This window comes from Botryllus schlosseri, chromosome 11 (genome assembly GCF_051294905.1).
Source record: "Botryllus schlosseri isolate E-star chromosome 11, Bs_hap1, whole genome shotgun sequence".
NCBI lineage: Eukaryota > Metazoa > Chordata > Ascidiacea > Stolidobranchia > Styelidae > Botryllus > Botryllus schlosseri.
In genome coordinates, this window is record NC_137246.1 from 2352729 (window position 1) to 2378902 (window position 26174).

At 42.2% G+C, this 26174-nt stretch overlaps 1 protein-coding gene across 3 annotated transcripts; it reads right to left on the bottom strand.

Moving 5' to 3' along the window:
• Positions 1-5253: 5253 nt before the first annotated feature.
• LOC145449806 (RING finger protein 17-like) lies at positions 5254-24270 on the bottom strand. Of its 3 annotated transcripts, XM_080328240.1 has the most exons (12): positions 24114-24270; positions 20931-23318; positions 19699-19824; positions 18371-18527; positions 15979-16149; positions 13523-13644; positions 12116-12261; positions 10407-10580; positions 10115-10200; positions 9867-10055; positions 7788-7993; positions 5254-6211 (listed from the first exon to the last, which is right to left on the bottom strand). In XM_080328240.1, the coding sequence occupies exons 2-12, from the start codon at positions 22958-22960 to the stop codon at positions 5359-5361; spliced, it is 4260 nt and encodes a 1419-aa protein (XP_080184366.1). In that variant the 5' UTR covers positions 22961-23318; positions 24114-24270; the 3' UTR covers positions 5254-5358. The 3 variants fall into 3 exon arrangements, with proteins under 3 accessions (XP_080184366.1, XP_080184365.1, XP_080184367.1); XM_080328239.1 differs by lacking the exon at positions 24114-24270 and having other exon boundaries at positions 20931-24034; XM_080328241.1 differs by lacking the exon at positions 24114-24270 and having other exon boundaries at positions 6075-6211; positions 7758-7993; positions 20931-24041.
• Between the last annotated feature and the right edge of the window lie 1904 nt (positions 24271-26174).

A 26174-nucleotide genomic window follows, 5' to 3' on the forward strand; every position in this document is an offset into this window, starting at 1 on the left:
ATATACACATTAACAAAGGTTCATTCAGCGAATCACCAGAGATCTGCGACCATAAGACGCAATAGCCGTATGCCACCTCCGTGATAAGACATAAGAGCCGCTTGCGACCGATCCCTATGCTGAAAAGGGTTACCGTGCGACCATAAGACACAATAGCCGCTCGCCACCCCGCCCATAAGACGAAAGAGCCGCTTGCCACCCCGGGTTTCCCAGCCGCTTGCGACCCCACCCATAAGAAATAAGAGCCGCTTGCCGCCGCACCCATAAGACGCAATAGCCGCTCGCCGCCGCGCCCATAAGAAATAAGAGCCGCTCGCCACCCCCGGTTTTCCAGCCGCTCGCCGCCGCGCCCATAAGAAACAATGGCAGGTCACGACCGATCATACTAACTACTAGGCTATTGTTACTTTGTCATTGCCGAAGTCAAATTAAATCAGCGTCATATTTTGCCTTCGATCATTATTGGAACATGTCAATAACAACTTGAATATAACCATTATTGAGCCATAGTAATAGCAATGTTTCTTAATTTCAGCGATCGTACCCCTCGTGCTTCCAATAAGATTTCTCGTAGCACCTGGACATTTTCAACACAATTTCATTAGAAAGCCCATACACGTAAAATCGCGCGTAGCGCGAAGACAATTTTCCAGTTGAATAAATTGGTCAAGAAAATATTCCACAGCTTAAAGGCCTAATTCCACAATGCATCTCGTACCCCATGATGTGGTGCTCCGTACCCCGAAGGGGTCTGCAGACCCTGGTTAAGAACTCATGGAATAGAAATGTCCAATCGCCGATGAATTAATAGGTGTTACAGCTGTGGAGCGTACTACTACCTTACTCGTCACCAATAATAACAAGGATAAAGAGATCGGACAACACCCAGCATGTAACCAACTATATGCGTCGCGGGGGTCACATAATGCCGATGGTTGCCATGCTGTCCTGATTAGATAGCTATATATACCCTACGCAAAGCAAGCTACGACGTTTTGATATATTACTATTCCCCATGACAGTTTCATAGATTGTTGCATCCGTAGAATTGCCAAGTCACCGTTCCGAGTCGCAAGTCCTTCTCCGATTTTAACGTTTGATTCGACTCATCTCGAGTAATTTTTATTTAATCACCCAGTCAATCCGAAATCGAGTAATTTTACGAAAGATCGCACAAAATCAATTCACAATTTCCAGTCACGAATCACCAACGGATCATGTTTTATCATTATAAACTAGAAATGTGACGTAGTAGCTGATATTCTACCGCATGGTAGCTTTTAAAAGTGATGTGATAGTGTAGTTTGTTGAGATTTCAGTGTTTTCAAAGCAGTTTTAGGGTGAACTTCAAGTTCTTATATCTAAGAAGATATGTGGCATTGGAATATATTGTCGAATACTTTAAATTCCAAAATGCCGTCGCGGGCCGCACAAAATGCTCTTGCGGGCCGCATGCGGCCCGCGTGTTTGAGACCTCTGTTCCAGAGCATGTTAACTGGTAGCGGTAATTGCGGATGTGTCTCCGTGAATATGTAGACTGTCCTGTATATAATTTTGAACATATGCGTCTATTCCCCACCAGAAACCATAGAATTCCCCACCGTTTGGGAACCACTATCGGTCATCTAGTGCGGCATCAAGACGATCAACCAGCCGCCGCCATCATCAACCACATTCCGACGGAGCCATGGCGCAGAGGTGGTTGGAATAGAACCACATGGCGCTCGACAATAGAGACCGAGCTAGCGCAACGCGGGCTATCGCTCGAAGACGCACACGACCGCCCACACTGGAGGCGCTTAACAAGGGCCCAAAACTGATTATCTTGATGTTCTTTTGTTTCCTGTTTTCTTTTATTTAATTGAAAGTCGATATATATATACAAGAAACAGAGATACATTGATATTTAGTCGAATCTTCTACTACTACTACAGAAACGTAAGCTGTGCTTGTTCAATGTTCAGTTTGAGGTCAATATATTTGTGATCTAACAATCGAGGTTCAGTAAAACGTTAAATTAGTGAATGAATGGTTGCTCACAGTCCCACAAGTGACACCGGCGTATGTCGAACAATCTGAACATACACAAGATACAGTGATCTATTAGACACCGTTTATTTGATGACTTGAAATTGACTCGTAAATTTTGCTCCGAGTCACGAGTCAATGTACATTTTTGAAGCTCCGAGTCAAGTCATTTTTCCAAAGTGACTCGAGTCAAGTCAAGTCATACGAAAAAGTTGACCCGAGTCATCCCAACACTGCTTTATGCTCCGCTCAATATCGACGTAGCAATACTCAGACACCGAATACGTTGTCCGGACTCGCCCAGACCGCTAAGGCGCGTTGGTGACCAGTAGGGTGGAGTGAAAATGACTTTTTTTTTTCAAATCAAAAAAGGCCTTCCTCAATCCTGACAAATGACCTAAAACTTCAATTAAAAGTGACTTCAGGGTGTTGCCCCCATTTTCCAGCCGGCAACCCCCCAATTTCTGCGCGTGGGGGGGTAAAATGGCCCATCTCGGCAACCGCTGGTCGTAGAGTCATGATATATAGCTCAAAATCTGCGGAAGCATCATGTTTCTATCTGTCTTCTGAAGAAAGTTTTCTCTATTGTGAACACAAAATGAGTTATAGCCAAAAAACTATATATACGCACATTTTTGTTGAAATTCAGCATTTATTCTGACGAATTATGATCTGTCATTAGTTTTTTTTAAAAGTAAAGTAACACACTGGCAATACCGAATATTGGGCCCATATTACAAATATATTCACAACACAGTCCATTTAAAATCGGTTTAAAACATCATAATGAAACATTCACATTGAACGTCTTATATTAAAAATGCATTCTGTTGTCAAGTTTTTTCATCAGTTTACGAGACTTAATTTTTCGGCGAATGAGGCCATCTCGTCTTTGAAATCCCGAAACGTGCCCTGATGCTTCTGTTACGAGCTTTACATGATGTTCCATGCACTGTTTGATTGCGGCATGGATTATTATTATTATTACACGGGTATTACAGTGACGCTTATCGCCGTTTAGGCCTTGTGCGTCACGACACAGATATAGCTACAGTTCAGTTTCATATTACAGTTCATATTCATCGTATAGTCAGTATCTTCGACATCATGTATCTTCCTCGTTGGACGACTTTCAATCAGCGCAGTCACTCTTACACTCTTTCTCTTGCACGCGTCCGTCTTCGGGTCTCAGCTGCCAGCTTTATGAGAGCGTGGCTTGCTCTGTGTCTGGGCTTTTAAACACACTGTTGTACAGTGGGATCGGCGATGAGGAGCCCAGATAACCTCCGACACATAGAAACATGGTAGAGCCGAGACTCGAACCAAGAACCATTGGTGTCGTGACTGTGTCGCTTAGCACACTGCGCCACTCGCTTCCCCATAGCGGCATGGATGAAACAAAATCAGAGGCTTCTCGCGGCATTCTTCTAACTCTGCATCAGTTAAGTGCTCAATCGCTGGAGAAAGTTGTTGATATAAGGTTCAATATCAACCAACTCGTGGTATACCTTTGCTTCCAAGTTCAACTTTGAGACGCAGAATAGGACCGCAGTTCAATTGGTTGGAACCGCTATGACTCTCAATGTCCAGGAGTGAATTTTATTCAGCGGCATGTTTTCGAATCGCCAGCACCTTGGTCACACCCAATTGAAAAAAAACTACGTGGAAGTGTATCTTGTTGGTCAGTTACTCAATTCAAAAAGCTCTCGCCACCACTTATGGCCTTTCAAAAGCTACCATAGGAAATTGTTAGTGACTTAAGTAAGGACCAGTTATATGCTTATAAATATGCTGGGCAATTATTCAAGGAAATGCTGATGATGATCTGGCTTACTTGGAGGTTGGACCACCGGGTGCGCATTCAAGATGGCTAACTTTAGGATGCAGTGCAGAGTTCTACGGTATTATGTGTAGAGTTTTACGGTATTATGTAACAGTTGATGAATCGCCTTCGAACCTGGAGATTCTGGTTCGTTTTTGTCTTGAAGTATATTTTTCAACTTGGTTTGAGATCAAGGGAGACAAACATATAACACATGGATCCAGAAACATCTTCAACTTGATTCAACAGGTTTTGAATTTCTCTGACCGAAACGTTCGGAAAATTGCTTTGAATGTGGTGACAAGAAACGGTTATTTCACAAACCCCGAAAATATTATGATTGCAATGCTGGTAGATGATAATGAAGACATACGAAATAAGGGTGTGACCAAGGTGCTTGCGTTTCAAAAACATACCGCTGAATAAAATTCACTTGTGGACATTGAAAGTCATAGCAGTTCCAACCAATTGAACTGGGGTCCTATTCGTTTATTCTGTGTCCCAAAGCCAAGGCATACCACGAATTGGTTGATATTGAACCTTATCAACAACTTCCTCCAACGATTGAGCACTTAACTGATGCAGAGTTAGAAGAATGCCGCGAGAAGCCTCTGATTTTGTTTCATCCATGCCACAATCAAACAGTGGAACGACATGTAAAGCTCGTAACAGAAGCATCAGCACTAGTTTCGGGATTTCAAAGACGAGATATGGCCTCATTCGCCGAAAAATTAAGTATCGTAAACTGATGAAAAAACTTGACAAAAGAATGCATTTTTAATAAAAGTCGTTAAATGTGAGTGTTTCATTATGATGTTTTGAACCGATTTTAAAAGGACTGTGTTGTGAATATATTTGTAATATGGGCCCAATATTCGGTATTGCCAGTGTGTTACTTTACTTTAAAAAAAAACTAATGACAGATCACAATTCGTCAGAATAAATGCTGAATTTCAACAAAAATGTGCGTATATATAGTTTTTTGGCTATAACTCATTTTGTGTTCACAATAGAGAAAACTTTCTTCAGAAGACAGATAGAAACATGATGCTTCCGCAGATTTTGAGCTATATATCATGACTCTACGACCAGCGGTTGCCGAGATGGGCCATTTTACCCCCCCACGCGCAGAAATTGGGGGGTTGCCGGCTGGAAAATGGGGGAAACACCCTGAAGTCACTTTTAATTGAAGTTTTAGGTCATTTGTCAGGATTGAGGAAGGCCTTTTTTGATTTGAAAAAAAAAAGTCATTTTCACTCCACCCTAGTGACCACTGATCCACCATAAATAGTACTTCGTTACAGGCCATCTCCTGACACAACCAAGTTTAGAACACTTACTACTACCTCAAGACCTGAGCCCCAATCCCATCAGCACATAACCATATCAACACACGCCACAGCTATTCAAGAACGAAAGGAAAATCCCACGAATTTAATAATCCTACAAAGAACCACACACGTTCACATCCCCCAACGAAATCGCAAGAATAACGACACACATCCGTCCTACAGATTGAACTGCAGCTTTGCTCCGCCCGCCGAACGCAACGACACCACGTAAACGCGCTCGTAGTGCGCGAAATCGGCGGCCGGCTCTTCCCACCCATCCACAACTGCTTCTAAATATGTCCCGTGCACAGCTTCGCAAAACCTCTCGAAAGCGCCGTCTCGTCTCGCGACGTCAAGCTTCTCCTCGTCTGCGAAAGTGCAAAGCAAAGCTTGCGTCGGCAGCCTCATCAGAGACTCCGGCATGTACCTCAACCTATCAACAGGTACCTCTTCTAGAGTACCGAAATCAACGTATTGCACTAATGCGGTATACTGCAATCCTACAGACAAAACGATCGCCCTATGCCAGTGCTGATCTGTATCGTACATACACAAGCAAGGCATCATTTCGCGTAGATCGTGTGCCGGAATGACGTCCTTATCCCTCTCCTGCACGGCCGTCATTGCCATTTTCCAATCGAAACTGTCATCTACAAGAGTGGTGTCACCTTCTAAACCATTCATCTCCGCGTGCCTTCGCACGTAGAAGTAGTCTTGGTCGTGTACGTGATACACGGAACATCGCATCGTTTTGCCGACGCTCACAACTGGCAGCGGAATGTACTGCATTAAACTTCCGCGGCGGTTGGAATCGTCTGTGTCGCGCGCAGATTTCATGTCTTCCGCTGCAGGTACACACGGGCTGTCGATATCATCATTGTGACTGCTGTCTGGTTCGTCAGTAATCGGGATGGCGACAATATCTTCGTTTTCGTGCTGATAATCGCGTAGCGCTTGCTCAGGCTTTGAAAACGGTGGCGAGTCCGCAGTTTTTTCCACGACCTCCGTATGCAAACCATTTGCGACGACGCTGTTATAAGAGAGACGCTTGGAGGCACAGAACTTCAGAATAAATTTTAAAAGAACGTCGTATGTCGACAACCGTGGCAAGTATTTAGGCTTCGCGTTTCTTTTCGACAGTTAGCAGGCTACCAAAACTATAAAAGTGAGATTGACTTACGACTTGGTTACAACCCTGGAAAGTACCATAGAAGCTATAAGTTTGATTGATAAACTGATTCTTAGCGCCAAGGAGCGTATCATTTCAGTACTAAAAAAAATCTCCTCTGGCTGCTCTACTCAAACCGCTAAAATTTATAGTCGATTCAGATTAGAGTACTCGAATCATTGTGCACAGCAGGGTTGTAACCAAGCCACAAGGTTCCGAGTCACAAGTCAATCTCACTTTTACAGTTTTGACTTCAGTCAAGTCCGAGTCCAAGTCAGTGAGTAGAGGGTAGAGTCCGAGACATAGTGTTCTGACTCGAGTCCGAGTCCAGGTCATTATGTTCAGTGCTCAGCTTTCAGTTCAATCTACCTTTTCAACTGTGCTTGAGTGATATAGAAGGGCTCGCATTCATAATTCAACTCATTCCCAACAGCTTCTGGCCCAAATTTCAATTATCAGGACTGACAGACTATATACCAGGGCCGGCCAACCCATGGGCCGCGGTCCACATCTGGCACGCAAGAAGGATTTGAGTGGCCCGTGAGGTAATTTTAGAAATTAGTAATAATACCAAAAATGAATTGCCCACATTGTGAACGTGCAACCAAAAATTTGATTAGTCAAGCCGCAACATTTTGGATGTGACGACTGAAATATCAGTTCCGACGCATTGACAGATCCATGGGCCAGTCAAATTTTGGAAGACCTTCGTACATTACAATGAAGCAGAATATTCTGCGGTGTATTTATCTGAAGTAAATTTTTTTCCACGCTTCATGCAATCACTCGATTTCTTGCTTTTGATATTGTTATCCCCTCCTGAAAATGGAAGAACGCCTAATGTACCATACTAAGTCTAATTATGGTCGCGATTACGAGAGAAAGTGTCACCAACATGTGACCTTGCGTTTGCGCTCGCAGAAAGACCGTCTACGATGAAACATAGGCATAAAATGATTGACTTATGTTGGCCAAAGCTTGCGATATCGATATGTCCAGGCGTCGAATAGTCCAGTTCTTGAAAGCTGAGCCCAGCAATATACTGCAGACTCGCAATATACTCAAGTAACAATAATATCAACCTATGAAATTTTCACGCCTGGCGCGGCTAGTGGCCCGCGCGATGGTTCGTCAATGAAATGTGGCCCCTTGGCCGGAAAGGTTGGCCACCCCTGCTATATACCAATAGTGTGGTAACTTCGAATTACAATGAGATGTCTGTCTTGGCCATCCTAGTCTCGAGACGTACGACTTGGGTTGAGTCATGAACAATGACTCGAATACAAGTCGAGTCACCACGAAAATTGACTGGGGTCGAGTCATTTTACGCATTAGAAAAATTGACTCGAGTCAAGTCAAGTCACCAAACCTCACGACTCGAGTCATTACAAACGTGGCCCAGCCCTACAGTTAACGAGCGTCACCACTCACTACCCACCTTGACGTCTTCGCGTTGACCGGACGCCTTACAGGCAGCGCGAGTCCTTGTATGATGAGATCTTTCGATACGGCGGGAACTTCTTCAGACTGCAAAGCGCACTCGTTCCGGAGAAGATCGGTCCACAGTTCCACGACGGTGCATTCGTCCGCACCGCCCGGCGTTTCCAACACCTCGATCAGGCACTCTTCGCCGCTGGTCAGGTCCTGAACGAGCGAATGCTTTTAGAAATGCATACAAAACGCGTAAAAAACTGCTGGGCTCGACCGCGTCCGGTCAACTGGCAATGAATTCTGGTCGATCGATTTTCCAACTAGGATTTACTAACGATTCGAGTGCTTGAATCTGTACCGAGTAATAATCCCAAGAAGTCAAGTCGTGAGAGAAGATTTTTTCTAGTGCTGATATTATGTCGTCCTCACCCTTAAGAATTATCTTATCAACGAAAATTATAGTTTTCATAGTCTTATCCACTGTGGAACGCTGTAAACCTCGATTGGTTGCATCTAAAACAAAAATCATTTTAAAACAAACATGTTTAAAACAAGGCCCTCAGTTAAAACATGTTTTTTATTGTTTTTAAGTCATGACGTCACGAATATTCAATTGTGACGTCACAATGGATTGAAATTGACAATTGAAAATATGGGGTGAATATAGCTCCTTTGACGAAAATATCTGTACTATTAATTCTGAACCGACTATTTCGAGGGTTCAAACCATCCCACATCGATATATACGTGGTGGTAATTGTCTGTAGGCTCATGCGACATTTTTTTAGAAGGAATTTACACTTTTATGGCGTAATTTTACAACTTAAGGCCTTTTTTAAACCACTGTTTAATACTTGTTTTAAATAAAGTGTTTTAAAACACCGTTTGTTTTAAATGCAACCCTAGTTGTATCGCAGTATACGTCACGCATGCCAGACTTCAAGTTTTAGTTAAAATTTACATTTATTATTGTGCAAATAATGTGTCAGCCGAAAATATTCGGGTTTATTTCAATATGAATATACTATTCAATTCGTGATTTCTGTAATTAGAAAGAAATCCAAATAGTTTTTCAACCATTTTGGATATTTGGAGGTTTCGTGGACCCGTGAAAATGCTTCGGAGACCCCCGGCCGGAAACCACTGATGTAGCACAAAGCTACGCACGTTGTGAAAATCACGTATCCGCAAAGTCGTGATCGACCCATTGCATTGTCACAAAGTGCATATGATGGTGTAATCTATAACAGCCAACAGGGGTTCTCAACCTTTTTGATCTCACGGGCTGGCAAAACTTTAAAACAAATGGAGCGCACCGGTGAACCTTCAAAAATCAAAATTACCCTAAATTCATTAACGAATCATGTATGTAACTCGAATGTAATATTGGAAACTACATTTAATGCCGTCATTTTGATACTAGATATCTATACGTTGTTCGATTGAAGTCTCGGCAAGTCGAAGCTCGCGAAGTCTTGTTAAAGACTACTAGCTTCTATTGTTCATTGTTTGCCATCTTTTGAAAAAAATTGCGTTTGCTATAGCCTTCAACTATTACACCACCAATCGTCACTTAATTAAATTATCGGAGCTTCACGAAGTTCGTTTAAAAGTCCACAAAGCTTTCACCTATAACTTGTCCGAAATGAGTGGTAGGCTACCTTTAAACAGTATGTGTAACACTTGTGCCATAGTGACGTTTTCCCAAAGTAGACTATGAGCTCTGTATTATGACACCTTGCAGAATAATATGTTCCAAACTACTTACTCAATTTAAAATTTGACGTTTCATTTCTCTCATCAACGGAGAAGACGCTAACTTCTTGCATTTTGCTATTGTGATGTAAAATATATCAAGTGGATTAGCAGGAACCTGGCCACGGACCGGTGTTTGAGAACTAATGATCTATAAATTGGATGCAGAACCGGCATTATATTGTTTGTGATCGCACAAGATATATATTCGTACTTTCCACGTCATTCATACTGTCATGGCATAACAATGAGTGATACATTACTCCTAATACTTGATTCACAATCGACTCACAAGGGTCCTCGAAATTGCCCAGCCCTACAAAATACTCACGATGAAATAATTGGACGCCGTCGAAGTCCATTTTCCTGTTCCTCCCGCCGGACTCACCCCTCCCAGACAGCATCTCAAAAGGTACTGGGTGTCGTCGTCGATGAACCTTTCCGGCAGTCGCCTCAGCGATGTCGACAGCAGGGTCTCGTCCCAACCGAAATCGATGGCGGTGACAGAGTATACGTCGCCCTGGGACAGACGCGGGTAAAAAGTTGAGAAGTCTACAGTTATCGCTGGCGACAACATACGGTTTCCTTGATGGCTTTGATTCGACCTCTGCACCATCGCTTTTCTCTCTTGGATTTCGCGGCACAGATATCTCCCACTTTCCAAACTGTAATACACGCAGCCAGCTTACTTCTAGCGTTGGATTGCACAACTACAAAATTATCAGCCTTACCGAATGAGATTAGAATTAGAACTATAGCTAAACAGTTTTTCCCGAATTAAATTACAATTATTAACTACGCATGTTTTCCAAATTAGATTAGCATTTTTGCGCCGCCATAATTAGTATGTGGACAAAAGCACACTGTTAACCTCCTATCTCCGGAGAGTGCTCCTTATCCATTTCCATTTGCAATTCCCGCATCATCTTGTTTAGCCTCGCGCCAGCCGATTTGATCTGCAAGCAGAAGAACGCCGGGGACTCGACGTGGGTGATCCGGGCTTTCGTTTTTGAGTCCCGTACGGAAGCTTCGTCGGCAGAAGCAGCTGCAAAACACAGCGCACGCAAATTGGCCCTGGTTCAGTTTATCAACAATTTTATCAGATCAATGTGTGAATCAATCAGTGAAAGATAGGCGTCGAAACGACTTGGAGTAGGCTAGTCTCTGAAATCAGACACACACCTGGCCTAGTCGATATCACTTGGGTTGTAATGACTCGAGTCACGAATCGACTTGAATGAAGTCACTTTCCTATACTGAAAATGACTCGACTTGAGTCAATGCGAGGGCTGACTTGACTCGAACTCGAGTCACGCGCATTGCGCACGACTCAACCGAGTCCTACGGCTCGAACGGCTGAGACAGGCATTTCATTGTAGTTTCGAGAAACGGTAAGTTCCACATCGTTGGTGTTACGTCTATCACTAGTGGTATTTGTAAAATATGGCCAGAGACTCCTAAAAGTGAGGATAATAACTACCGTAATTTTCCACGTATAATAGGGTGGTCCTTAAGAAACGAAATTTGGAAAGTTGTTGGGCTGACCATGCCAAAATGTTCCCTTTTGGTTAAAAAACACACTGTGTAAAATTTTATTGATATTCATTAATGTTTAGAGGTGGCTTAATGGATTCGAAATTTTACCTATAGATATAGATATCAGCTATGGAGCATATATAGTAAATTCATAGTTGCTATTGGGTCAACGCTGGAAAGCCTAGATTACCTCATCTGGTTAATAGCCGATCATTGGTGGGGGTACCATGATGACCAATATCATTTTATATTGCCAAAAGCTCTGTTTGAGGGTGTTGGGGCACATTTTGTGGTGCTCAGCAACAACCCCAAATGCAAACTGCAGTTGCTCCTCGTTTTTTTTTGTGAGATGGGCAGAAACATCCTGAAGCATTGCGTTGGACGTTCTGTGTGGTCGTTGGAGACAAACAATCATGCAACATGTAATCGCTGGCCTAAACACGACAGTCGCATCTTCAACAGGCCTGGTGCGCACGACATCATTGTTGGCCTGAGCAATCTCATCTGTAACAGGCCTCGTGCGCAAGATGTCGCTGGCCTGAACGATCGCATCGCGGGCCTCGCAGGCTTTGGCTGCTATCTACTATCGTTTAAAGACTAAGCCGTTGGGTGTATATTGATTAGCGATTGTCACGTCATGATTGTTCAACAGTGACATCGCAAAACAGAATGACATCGAATACTTAAACACAACTATTCATGTACTACGAATGCAGAGTGCATACTATATTCGGAAAATTACGGTATATTACAAATGCGAGCATTTTATATCATCCAAGCAGATTTGTAAAAAAGATGGTCGAATATTACTTGAACGCAAGACTTGAGTCATAGCAGTCTGACTCGGACTCGAACTCAGACTCGGTGATGAATTAAAATACCTCGAGAAAAGTTTGATGAACTTGTAACTCGGAACCTTTAGATTTGGCACAACCCTGATTGCCACCTTGAAATTGTTTCAACATCAGGCCATCAACTAAGCAGATTAGCAGTTTGCACATGTCTGTATTTAGAGTGCAGTTCCCTTTACCATTGACTTCTTACCGTCCTTGATCTGCACTGCCGCAGATTCCGAATCCAAGTCCGTCTCCTTCGTGACCAGCCCTTCCCGGTACAAATGATTCGACACCGATATGCATCCGGGGCTCTCGTCGTAAAGGTCCACGCAGTACGTCTGGTCTAGGACGTCACTAAACGCGAGAGTCCATTAGAGAGATCAATAGGTTTTGATTTGTCGCACCGAGAGACAAGGAAAAAGGCACAAAACAACTGGCAATGTGGAGTTCGAGGGGTCTTCAGAGTTCAGAGTGTTTGGTGAAAACAATAGCAAGTCCTAAGTACAAAGACATATACAGTAAACCCACACACATGCGGATTAGGGCTGTTCAAAAACAGCCTTTTTTCAAATTCTACTGGTAACTTGATGAAATTGTTGGGCTACCCGAAAGAGAAATGTCGCACACCAGATCTGGCTCAATCCCGGCGTGTAGAAGCATTGCCGTTACAGGACATAGTTTTTCATTTAATGAACAAAAATTATTATAATTTTTTTTCAAATTTTACTGTCTGCCAGGGTTGTGACCAAGTCACAAGGCTCCGAGTCAAGTCCAAATCAGCGAGTTGAGGGCCGAGTCGGAGTCATGGTATTGTCTTATTAAGTCATTGTGTCGACTGCTAAGTTTCCACTTAGTCTCTTTATAATATATTCATTTTCCTCACTTTTAGCACTTTCTGGTCGCATTTTCAAATCCAGTACGAATAGACTAAATCTCAATAATGTCGTTTCTTTACTATTCTTCGAAATTACATTGAAATATCGGTCTTGGCCGTCTGAGTCTCAAGTCATATGACTTGGTTAGAGTCACGCGTAATGACTCAAGTCCAAGTCGAGTCAATACACAGATTGACTCGAGTTGAGTTATTTTCATATTTTGAGTAAATAACTCGAGTCAAGTCGAGTCACCAAAAAATCGTGACCCGAGTCATTACAACCCTGCTGGCTACCCCATGAAATTGTCAAGTTACCAAAAATAACGACGCAAAACAGGTTTGGCTCAATTCCAACCCGTAAAAGCGAAGTTATTGAAGTAGAAAATGTTGCAATTGAAAATAATATTACTTACTTTATCCACCGTAAATACTATTTTTTCAAATCCCAAATTTAGCCAAATTTGGAGTGCAGCGTTTCTTAGGCATCCTTACAATTTTCTCCAGCAACCAAAAAAATTTGACAAAAAGTTATTTTTGAATAGCCCTAATACACATAGAGCAACCATACAATGCATATAGGTGAAGAAAACAGCGTAATATTGCGCTTAGGAAATTATGTAAAAATATTAAATATAGATTACAATTGTAACAATAAATCATACATAATTGCAGGAATTTCGAGCAAATTTTGCAGGAATCGCAGTAGTGCTTTACACGAGACGACAAGAAAAACCGACTCACCGTACATCCATGATCATTACATCCGACGTAGTACACAGTTCCGCAAACCTTTGGACGCAGGCCAGTGTGAATTTTTCTTCGTTAGCGGGTGGCTTGACCAGGCAGAGCCTGCAGCGTAAAGCCTGCACCGGTGCAAAGAGTTTGGTATATGTGGCAAGCAATTTTCATGATATCTTCATATTGAAATAAACCCGAATATTTTCGGCTGACACTTGTCAGGAGTGATCGTCAGTAGGGCTGGACACAATGATTGAAGTATCAACTTTTCTAATGATGACGCGGCCAACCAGTGGCTCGCGAGGTAATTCTCGAAATTAGTAATAATATCAAAAAAATTACCAAGGTAACTTGTTGTGAACTTGCAAGGCCAATCAAAGTTTGATTAGACTGATCGCGTAATTTGGGATGTTGATAACTAGAATATCAGTTCTGACACGCTAAGATAAACTGCACGCTAAGTTTTCATGACATAGTTGTTATCGATTTTGATGTGTAGCAATATAAGTCTTGTTTTCACCATTACCTAACCCGGTTCGCTTCTACCGGACGACTAAAAAAGTAGGGATGGTGTGAACCTAGGAAATTTAGTGGTTCATGTTCACAAATAAACCTTGGTGGGTTCTGCACTGTGAACCTTTTTCATTTATTACAATTTTCAATCATTATAACATCTTTGGTTGAAATTTATTGCATTTCAACTGCCGGCCACTCTATGCACGGCGCTGGCAGCTGAAAAAAAAATCAACACTAAACGAGCACGCACTTCGAATAATCTCAAAAATTCTACATGCTTTGTTACAAAAGTTTTCCGATTGTGAATAATTACTGACTCTCTGCTGTGAGCTTGAACCGCAATCACACAACATCAAGAGTGAAATACACTACATGTAGTCAGCGAATGATGCTTGTTCAATGTTCAACCAATCAATGAGATTGATATCGTTGTCAGATGTAAAAAATGTAGCAGGCATACGGGGTCAATCTTGACTTCATATGTTTATTGTATCATAAAAATCAAACCTGTGCGATTGGGGTGTTGGCTACCGCTGTATGACTTGGTAATTGGGTAATATCGGTAGCAAATATAGAAACCTGTTTTACACTCTGCTCAACATCAACGTATCAATACTCAGACGCCGAATACATTGTCCGGTCTGGCCTTGACCGTTAAAGCGTAATCTTCAATTCCTTTGCAAGTCCTCGTCAAAATTGTTGGCAAAGCGACGGAAGATATTGATTTTATGGGATTATTATATCATTTGATTGCCCCAGTTGATACATTTGGCGACGTTTAGAACTTCAATATGAACGTGCACATTAATATAGGCCATCACTTCACTGAAATGTAGGGTTGGAATGAGCAATATGACATCACGTGACGTCATGAGGTTCACGTCCGCGTTCACACAGAACCTTTCAATATGGTTCACGTTCACACGAACCTGAACCTTTCAGAGGTTCACACGATCACACCATCCCTATAAAAAAGGTCATCAACATTCAAGTGGCCCGTACAATGGTTCGTAAATCTCATGTGGCTCGTGGGCCGAAAAAGATTGAGTCTAGTAGTAAGAGATGATTTTTTCTAGTACTGAAATAATGCCAGAATTTTAGTTTCAATACTACTTTCAACTGTGTACAGCTGTAAATCACAATTGGTCACATCACAGCATATCAAACATATGTAGTACAAGGCTACACCCATTAGTGGAAATGAAATTTTTGTGTCGTTATCGACCATACAGCATAGTCACACTGAAATAGGCATGGTTATTAAATACTTAAATATTCAACAATGGTCAACACTGCCAGATCAATGGTTTAGTAAGAAACAGCGTTGGAACCAAGTCACAAAGTTCCGAGTCACAATTCAATCTCACTTTTATAATTTAGACTCAAGTCATTTACAACTCTCCCCCGAATCAAGTCCGAGTCCAACTCATTTTGTTCACTGTTCAGTTTTCAGTACAACCCACTTTTTTCAACTCTGCTCCAGTGATATAATGACTTGCATTCATAATATAGTAATTTTAATTATCCTTAGTCTTGACAGTTTCCGACCACATTTTCCAAGTATCAGGACTGAGAGACGAAGTACCAATAATGTGGTAACTTTACTATTATCGAAGCTACAATAAAACGACTATCTTGGCTGTCCTAGTCTCGAGTCATGCATAATGATGCGAGTCGAATGATTTTACGCATTTGAAAAAATGACTCGAGTCACCAAATAATGGCGTCTCGAGTCTAGTCATGAATAATCTTTGAAATTTGAGTAGTTTTAGTGCTAGTTGAGAGTTTTGAAAAGTGAGTAGTTCTAGTGCTAGTTGCAGATTTCAAAAGTAAATAGTTCTAGTTCTCATAGCGAGTTTTAAAAAGAGAGTAGTTTTAGTCATAGCTAGTCATGACTCGAGTCACTGCAAACCTGGTAAGAAAACACCAAAAATTGGCGCTACCTGCACGGGAAGTCTAGTGAACATCTCCGGTATCTTGAACAAGCCGGAGACATGAATGGTACTCTTGTTTCCGTAATCGACGTACTCCACATCCACAGTTCTGTCCTCATTCACCGATATCACTTCGGCCCGATACCAAAAACGATTGGCCGGAAAGCAAGCGAGACAAATCTGAAAACGACGCATTGCATACAACGGTGGTTCTTGAACTTATTAGACCACGACCCAAATCTGGGTTTTAGCGTCATCTCGCCACCCAAGCCTCGCACATCGAAATGAATGCATTTCTAACGTTAGTATGCTACGAATAGGTGTGATATAGAGCAGTGGTTCTCAACCGCCGGTCCGCGACGACATTCCTGCCGGTCCGCCAGGCATATTAGAATTTTATACTTTAATTTCAAGATGCAATGTTGAAGGCTTGTTCATTGATAAAATAAATAAAACATCAAATTTTAAACTGATTCGTAACTTCGTGAGGTAATCTTAGGGCTGGAAACATGTTCGATTTGACTTAAAGTTCAAGACGTGTCATTTGACGACAAGCAAGTGACAAGTACACAGAACAGTTACGAGCCGACTCATCGCTAAACAGCACAGTTTTATTATTGGTTTTCGATTCATTCATTTTGTGCAGCGGGGGCACCCCAAACCGCCCAACTGGACAGGGGCCGAGCTTGAATTGGGCTCAAAATTACTTCGCAAATGAACATAAATCATAAATCATAGCATATTTGAAACCTTTTCTAACATTTTTCAATTTCTTTTCGCGCTTTGTACGATTTAGTATCCCTTAATGTCTTGCTTAACTTATTAGGTGCCCTTCTTTGAGAAATACGGAATGATTTATAGGTATTTCGGCGTCAGCCATTACCACTCCACGACGTACCAACGCATAATGAAGCTGAGGTTAACATGGGACTCCGAAAAGGTTGTCCAAAAATTCGGCCGCGAGAAAACCGCTTTACTCGTGAATGATCGAAAATTTTCACTATTGGCGCGATTAAGCTACGTTAACTCTCTGATTACGCTGAGTAGAATGGATGTGCTCACAAGTACAGGTGAAAACATCCACCCAACTGTAGGGTCTGGGGGTGAAGCCCCCGGAAGTTTGACTTATCGCCCTGTGGGCGCCCCAAGACCAGCGTTTTTGGGTTGGGCTGGCGAAGTGCTTTTTCGGCCCGGATTTGCGGATGGCCGGTATAGCTGCTGTAATGTGTTTTCTTGCGGCACGCATTGTATTCGTATAGGTAGTTGCCAGAGTAGCCTGTTTCTGGTGGCTGTGGGCAATGAGCAATGTAGCATGAAAAGGTGCTTGGTCCGACTACGATACGGTTCTTCTCTCGATATTGTCAAAGAGAAGAATATTATCAGAATTGGCGTGGTCGGTTAAGCCCACGGCGTTCGGAGCGAAAGACAGTAAAGGTCTCTCGGCGGTAGCACTTTATCTGTACAAGGCAATTTTACCTCGACTCGGCAGACTCACTACCATAAAATCACATGGATGCCATCATGAATAATAATTAAATACGATCAAAACCCTCTAAATTTCACTCTCTAGCACCATATTATAATTGCAAAAAACGGTTGCATACTCTACATTTTGGCTTCATTTCAATTTTAAAAGTTCACCGGTCCGCCAGACATTTTTTGAAATTTTACCGGTCCGCGAGGTGAAGAAGGTTGAGAACCACTGATATAGAGAACGCGCAGACAACCAGTTTCACTTATTAGCTATTGCGAACTATCCACAGGAGCTCGGGCAAAGGAGTTTTTTCTGATGCAAGAAATTCAGCAATATTGCATACTTATTAAAAGATCGCTCTGGTGGGGTTGCGACCCAAAATTATACCATACTTTAAGAACCCCTGGCTTAACAAGATAACTTGTATAATACTCAGACTTGTACAAACTAACAATCTAGTTATTTGACGGGCTCAAGTAACTACTGGTTTTTCAAGTAGCTCCAATTGCGGATTGTTAGAAGTAGTTGTAGTTTAAGATTAAACACAAATATAGTTAGGCCTACCAAACAACTGACACAGGTTATCTGTCGTGTGATGTTCTTACAGCCATTGCTAGCTCAATGTCATCAATACTTCTAGCGGCGTAGCCAGGGGTGGGTAATGGGGGATGAAACCCCTCCCTACTGATGTTCACGTGGAAAGCTGATCCGATAACGGTTAAATAAAAATTAATGAATTGCTTTGGAATTGAATCTTGTTAGTTGCGGATTTTGAGTAGTTCTAGTTCTAGTATTGAGTTTTGAAATTTGAGTAGTTTTAGTCGAAGATTTTGAAAATGGAGTAGTTCTAGTTTTGGTCGCAGATTTCAAAAGTGAGTAGTTCAAGTTTGAGTTTGCACATATCCGGCGATAGTTTCGCAGTCTCACCATTCCCACTTTCGGACAGACGATCTGCAGGTCGTGCACGAAGTCCGCAAAAGCGGCGGCCTTCTTGCCAGAGGTCTGCTTTTTCACCCAATACTGGATGTTCTGATCCATATCTTCCAAGTAAGACACGCTGTCGTCAGCTTTTTGTACAAAGAATCTGGAGAAAGGGTGAGCATTAATTGCGAGATTAGCGGAGTGAAAAACAATATATTCGCAGACACAGGTGATCAGCAGGGCAAGTTTTTGTTGCACTAAAATCACGAGAAAGTTGCAATAAATTTTATAAGTTGCAGCAAAAAGTTGCATTTATAATTTTTGTTGATACTCGAACGGTTCCGTTATATAAACTAGTTCCTGCAGAGCTGGCAAATCTATTTTTTTGTCATTTAACGCACGGTCTGGCGAAGTCGCTAAAAATTAAATATTTTTCCGGCACATAGCAAAAAAATTGCGCAATGCGGGAATAATTTTTCCAAAAAAAGGCCAAACAGTTTAGCGATAACCTATATTCCTAAAAGGAGTCAAATAACACACCCCAAACTCCTTACGTCTGCAAACTTGATCCAAGGCATTACGGAAAAACTCACTCTCGGCCTGGGCGCTCGTGTAGTGGGAAACTATTTCAAATTGCAACGACAGATTAATAAAGCGATCTTTTTACATATTGTTCGGGCACAATCGTGATTGGCAGGTTATTGAATTTCTTGCTTGGAACATTGTTTCATAGAAAACAGTGAGATACATACAGCTAACCCATCGTTATAGCTATGCAAATCAAAGATAAAAGAACCATACTAGAAATAGTTTATAGTCTGTTTTTAAATCACTCCTTTACATTTTTACGCATATTTTGATAAAAGTTGCAGTAAAAATTGGCATGAAAAAAAGAGAAAAGTTGCAAAAAGTTGCACTATAAAATCCCTCCAAACAGCTTAAAACACCATAATACATAGATTCTGAGTGTCTAGGAAGCTGTCGGAAGCAGTAAAAAAAAGTTGCAAAAGTTTCAAAAACTTGCCCTTGTGATCAGTAAGACCGAGAAAAATCGAGTGCTCTTTATCCAGTGTTTTTTCGACCATAACTACTTCACTGCACTTTGTGACAATGCTGTGGGTCAACCACGGCGTTATTTTCGCTAGCGTACAGTTTCGTACTAGATGTTTTGGATGCTGTCATGCGACCAATTGAGAATTCAAGGCATCCGCGTTGGAAAAAAACAGCAAACTATAATCCTCTGTCATAACATAACTCTCAGTGGAAGAGGACATACAATTTCAGTACGGTACTCTAAAAAATCGCAGAAAGCCTGCGACATCCTTGATAGTTACCTGTCAGGTGACTCTATGTAGCAGATGGTGACGCCGCTGACGGAATTCTTGGGCAGAGACGTTTGTGTGAGAAATTTCTTCTTTGGCGGGTCGTCAATCTCTTGCTGCGCGGGCGGAAACCGATGCCTGGCAGAAACAGGCGAGAGAACTATCGGTATCAAATCACTCGACACAAATATACTTACATATTTGAAGAGCCTCATGGAGGTACACTTCAGTATACAATTAAATAATATAGTCAAACTCGGCTCTCTAACAACAAAACTTGGCCTCAATACTACATTGTTAGTTGCGCCTACTGGCCATTCACTACTTCTAATTGAGTGTGAAGTTACTTTGACTGCCTCCACTCTTAACGGCTTTATTTAAATAGATAAAAGACAGTTTCTGGACCATTGCACAATGACTTGAGTACAACTCGAGTCCGCGCAAAAAGTGACTCAAGTCGAGTCGAGTTATTTTCTATGTAAGAAAATTACTCGAGTCACAGAAAAATAGCGACCCGAGTCATGAATCGACACATTACAACCCTGTGCTCTAGTTACGTTGTGTTATTCAAGAGACTGCTTCGTCACAGTAGAATCACAGTAGCCTATCTCCAATTTTCGGAATGAAGTTTTTGTGAGTTTTTAATTTTCTTTCGGCCATCGTTTCAAACACAACCATGGTCGAGATATGGCAGAAAGAAAATCTCACAAAAATTCGATGTCCCCAAGATGATAAAATTGGACTCAAGCTTCATTGATTCTAATTGAAATGAACCCAAATATTTTCGATTGACACTTGTCGGGGGGGGGGGGGGGGGGGAGGTAATCATCAACAACTAGTAGAGAATTGGAGCCCTTAATATAACATTCAAGTAGAACAGGGTAAGGCCATGAATTATGCCAAAAAGTATGAAGACGACAGATTCCCCGTAGTCGTGAGAGGTCGTTTGCAATGTCGCCTAGGGGTAGACTTCTATGGAAAATGCCGACCAAATTCGTGCCTATGTACATTGAGCTTGAGCGATCTCTTCGCACTGATTGTTAAAAATTTCATACCAGCAACGTCATATTTGGTGATACGAATATTGATAGACAATGTGTTGTCCAATTGTCAACTAGTTGCTGACAATTACGCTTACCGAGTGTTAGCCGTAAATAGTCAAGGTAATTTCATTTTGAAGCCACTTTTTAATTGTACGTTGAAGTTCAGTGCCACCAAGAAGATCTTCAAACATTACGACTTACTTTGCGAATCCCAGAAAGACCAAAGCGTCTGAAATCGATACCGATACATCATCGTCAATAGTGTCAGAGCCTGGTAGATATATCTCCACCAAACGAACGCCTTGATCTCTGTTTACGGTGGTCATAAGCAGCCGCCTTCCGTCTACAGCTTTCGCAAAATACTGCTTCGCGCCTACATTCCATTTGTTACCATCGACCGCGCAGACGCTATCCAGAGTACACGGGATACTTAGAGCAGGCAGCGCTTTCCATTCGGGAGGCAGTCGGCGGAGGCATTTGACTTTTGTCATCACGGTATTGCCATAATCCACAAAACAAACTTCGACTACATCGTTGGTACGAATTTTCGCTTCAAAGTGAGATTCACCGGATTTATTCGATACGCTACTTTTGGACGAATTCGAATCGTTTTTGGTCGTTTCTTCGACTTTTCCGATAACCCTCGCCCTGTACCACATCCCGGTCTTGTCGTAATTAGCGGCGCACAGTTCTCCGGCCGATATCGATTTGAAATTGCTGGGCTCCAGTCCGGTGCGGTTGAGAAACCTTTCCACTTTTTTGATGTTAGCCTGATCAACTACCCTTTGCACGTTGAAATTACTCGGGCTGTCGACATAAGTTACCGTAACCAATTCCTGCGATTTCGAACTCAGCTCAATCTCTTTTATGGCAACTGGTATTTTTGCGGGTTTAACATCTTCTTGAGCAATTTTAGGACGCGGTATACCTTCTAAAATCCCAATGTTATCTCCAATTGTTCCCAGCTCAAACGAGTATCCCTTCACAATCTCGATTTCGCCAAACTTCGAAAACAACGACAGCATATCGGGGTTTGCTGAGAATTTGAAATACCCAGTTTGTATCGCTGTGCTGGGCACAGTCTCATTCGAGCTGAACTCCAGCTTTTTATATAAATCGTAAGGCAAACGAGTGTAGCTTTCAAGATTAGACACAAGTTCTTCAGGGTCTAGAACAACTTGCATGTGTGCATCCTTGGAGAGAATCAGGCTTGCGTCACTGCACGCATCTTTAATGCGCTGTTCTTTCTCCTCTATCTCCTCAAGGTGCATCATGATTTCGTCACACGAGAACTCCATGCACTGAGTTAACGCCTTCAAAACGCCAATGTAATCCACTTGCAGTTTGCTCATGATGTTCAGAAAGAGAGAATGAATAGCTTTGCTCTGTTCATGAGCATCTGTTTTGATCTCTTTCATCTGTTTTTCGAGTCGCAACTTAACATTCGAACTTAGGAGGAACGACGATTCTGCTTTTGACATGGCGTCCATAATCTTCTCCCTGTGGTTGTCATATTTGACAGAAATTCGGACAATCTCGTGTCCTTTATGTTGCGGGCTAATTACGCAATCCGGGCATACCGGCGTTTTATCACGCTCGCAATAATATTCGAGCAGCCTGTTGTGCTCGGCACACTCCGTTTCCGTTAAACTTGGACGTAACGCGACTTTTCTATGCTGCCTGTACATTTCAGAGTGGCCGTGAATAGACTTGAAGCATTTTGCGCACATATCCGCAAAGCATTGGCAACAGCGGCAGGTCGCAACTGAGTTGACACATTCCGAACAATAGGTTTTAGGTATTTTCTTCCTCGTAGGTTCTATATTGGTCGTGTTGTGTCGGGTGTGAGAGAAATATTTCGCCAACGTAGGTACAGCAGACCCACAAGCCATGGTTCCAGCATAGTATATGTTCGGCCACAGTTCAGCAGTAATATCGTTTCCATCGACGGACTCGGTTTTGACGCTACAAGCCGGGCACGTGACGGCGCCTTTTGCGGCTACGCTTTTAGACACGCATCTTTTGCATAAAGTATGGCTGCATCGGAGCAGCAACGGCGTATGGTCACTACCGTTGGAAGGCAGAGGAGTGAACTTTCTACGACAGCCATTGCATTTAGGTAAGTCGCCCATAATTGACGCTGCACATAAAGTAATGAAGAGGCTGAAAATGAAAGCAAGGTTCATACGATAGGAACAAACACCAACACAAAACCACGCACACATTTCCATTTCTAAATGAAAACTCAGTAGTAGGGTTAGTTCGGATATCAATAATTTTCACTATCCGGATAACAGATATAGCCGTATATTTGGAATTTACCAAACCAGTCAACCGGATAATAACTGCTAAGTGAGACAATCGATTTCATGAGGTTGAGGTGAAAAATGGATCGTAAAATCATCACACGGTGTCCTTGTAGATCTACGTACACTCGCAGTACGAGCAAATACGACAAATTGTCGGGGGACATAGAGTAGTGGTGACGATAAGCGCCTACAAATCTGGCGGATCCGGTTCGATTCCCGTCGGAGGTTCATCTCGGCTCCTCTTCCCCCGCCGTTGCCGTTCTTACGGCGACAAAAAAGCCTAGAAAAAGACCCGACGAAAGAAAAGCACTCACAAGGAATGGAAAGAACTAGTAGAAAGGGCCGCGGTTTCACAAAGGCCAGCGATGATATCTTTTGTACTGGGCCTATTGCAGATGCGATTGTGTATGCCTGCGGTAATATCGTGCGCACCAAGCCAATACAGATGCGATTGTGCAGGCCAGCTATGAGATCATGTCATTCATGTGCACAGGGCCAATTGCAGATGCGAATCTTCAAGCCAGCGGAACTAGACTTGTTGAAGACGCGATAAATGAGGGCAGTGACGATTGCCGAGCGCGCGGCAATCAATGACCTGATTTTACGAGCATCTCTGTGGGAGATCATGTCACACTACATTGCGCGTGCATGCACAGACGAATCTGGATAATTGGCAACACGCTTCTCGCTAATTGGTCGAGGGCAACACTGATAATACGACTTATTATAACTTACTAAAAAGTGTAAAACGCATTATCAACGATATACTCCTTTAAATCGATTGACCGGCTGATTTATATCCGTATATCAGATAGTAAAAAAACCTGCAGTTGTTCGGTTAACCGTTATCCGGATCATTCAACCCTACTCAGTTGGTATAGACTTGGACAACTAGGGAATTTTCAGTTTTTCCAAATTAGATTTGATGTAGGATAAAAGCTACACCTATTCTTCCCAATTTGATAACAATTAGAATTATTGAATTCACAAAAACTTGAAAATTGAACTAAATTGCCCGTTAGAAAGAAATACAACATAAACCGAGTTCAAATCAAATCAGACTGAATTCCCATACCTAATGGCAAACGTCTGCACACTGAGCATGGCTTGTTTCGCACAATTCAGTTCTCCTGTGGTATTTTCGGGAAACCCACAAAATTGATTAGAAATTAACTAGAATGATCTAGTTGTCCGCTGGTAGGCTGCACCAAATTTAAGGAGTGCGGATGAAAACGGTTTTCCTGGCTCAACTAACATCATTAGATATTGGGTTAGCTTAGGATCATCAGGACTGTCAAAATTATATCTCAAATTACAGGTGTAGGCCTACTACTGCAGGCTGCAGCAACCACCACAGAAGACAGTCAAGGTCCAGATCAGGGCTCCAAATTTTTTTCAACTTCGCTGCTGCTCACAGCAATATATCGTAATTCTAGATTAACAAGTCACTCACGACTTATAATCTCAAAGATGTATTCGAAGAAAAATTGATCACAACAGCCAACAGTGTATTAGGCCTATGCTATATCAAATTTGAAAATGAGGCAGGATATCCCCAAATTATTAAGGGGGTCACACCTGCAGTAAAGCCGGAACTATCATTTAGAGGTGTGATCACACAGCCTGACCCGGCTTCCAGTTCTGCGTTAGACGGTATGCACTTGTGCAATGGGCCAATGCCGGACACACAATAGACAAGGCAAGGGGTGATGTCTCCATCTGCTCATGTCTATGTCAAAACTCCGTAAACTTGTATTTGGTGCGTCTTATAGTCACGTCCGGTTCTTTATAAGGCACATGGACACAAGGAAAATAATATATCCCTTCCTCAATCTCACTCAACTCATCACCATTCCGATATAATTCGTATACGGTACCGCAGTGAATGTTGCCAGATTTCATGAAACCCTGACGTCGACGCCAAGTGCAATCCTGGTAGGACCAATCCATAACGGTATTAGAATAATCAAATGCCAAAATAAAGTTGATAGAGACTGAACACCCGCTCGCCTAACGGCCAGAACTTCTTCATGACCACTCCCTCTTATTTCATCGCATGAGCCCACGTGAATATTTTATAAACAACTTCCTGCACAGTCTACGGACATCTAGCGACCGTGTTTACCATCTGTGGGATGACTCTTGGTGTCTAATTTTTTGTAAAAGAGTAGGTTAGGTTAATGTACAGCCAACTAACCTAACATTCACTAACTTACGTTAACTAACCTCCGTAGGTTACTTATCTATAGTTAATCATAGTCAAACTGACTGATGAAATACCAAATTATCCTTCTCTGCGTGTGGTCGTCTCGTAAAATCTGTAGAAAAAGCAGCACGAAGACGAACTAGGCAAACTTTTTCAACGGATATGCCCGAGTAATGGCATTGCCAACTTATGCCTTAACAATATAGTGATTCCCAAACTTTCTTTTCACCTTCCCCGTGCTAGAATGAGTCAAAACCGAGTCGCTTTTCTATCAATGAAATTGACTGAATGTCCCTAGGTTTACTCCACATACTCGATCCAGTTCAGTTCAATTTAGTATTAAAATTTCCTAATTTCCAAACACCACATGACTACGATACAATGAATAGATAGGAAGATGTCGATGTTTCTGCAGTGGCTTGCGTGCACTAACACTGACAGCTTTCCAGCAGATGATGCCATAATGTAATTGCGATTGAAAAAAAGATTAAAAGAGTATTAGAAGGCTGTAAAACATACCAATAAGTTCCGAGATCATTTTGTTTTTAGTGGCTGGATGTGACTCTACCAGGACATGTTCGAGTCCATCAGTACAACAGCAAGGTATTTGGCATTTTCCCTGTCGGAAATTGACTGACCAGCAATGTTAACAGTTAGGTTTGTTTTGGAATTTATGGCCAATAATTGGGATTTTGCGTTATTTTCATCCACTTGTCTGTCAAAATCTTCCGAAGGGGGCGATTTTGGGAACCATTGGACTACAGACAATCTACACTCGGCCTGGCTTCATATGTCCAAGAGAGCGCGTCTAGTAGCCTAAATGGTGAATGACAGTTGGCATTACTAACTGACTATTCCAAAGGGCAGTAAAGAAAGTGACTCGCGAACTAATCATTTGATGTAGGCCTACTGCAAGACAACGATTCATGA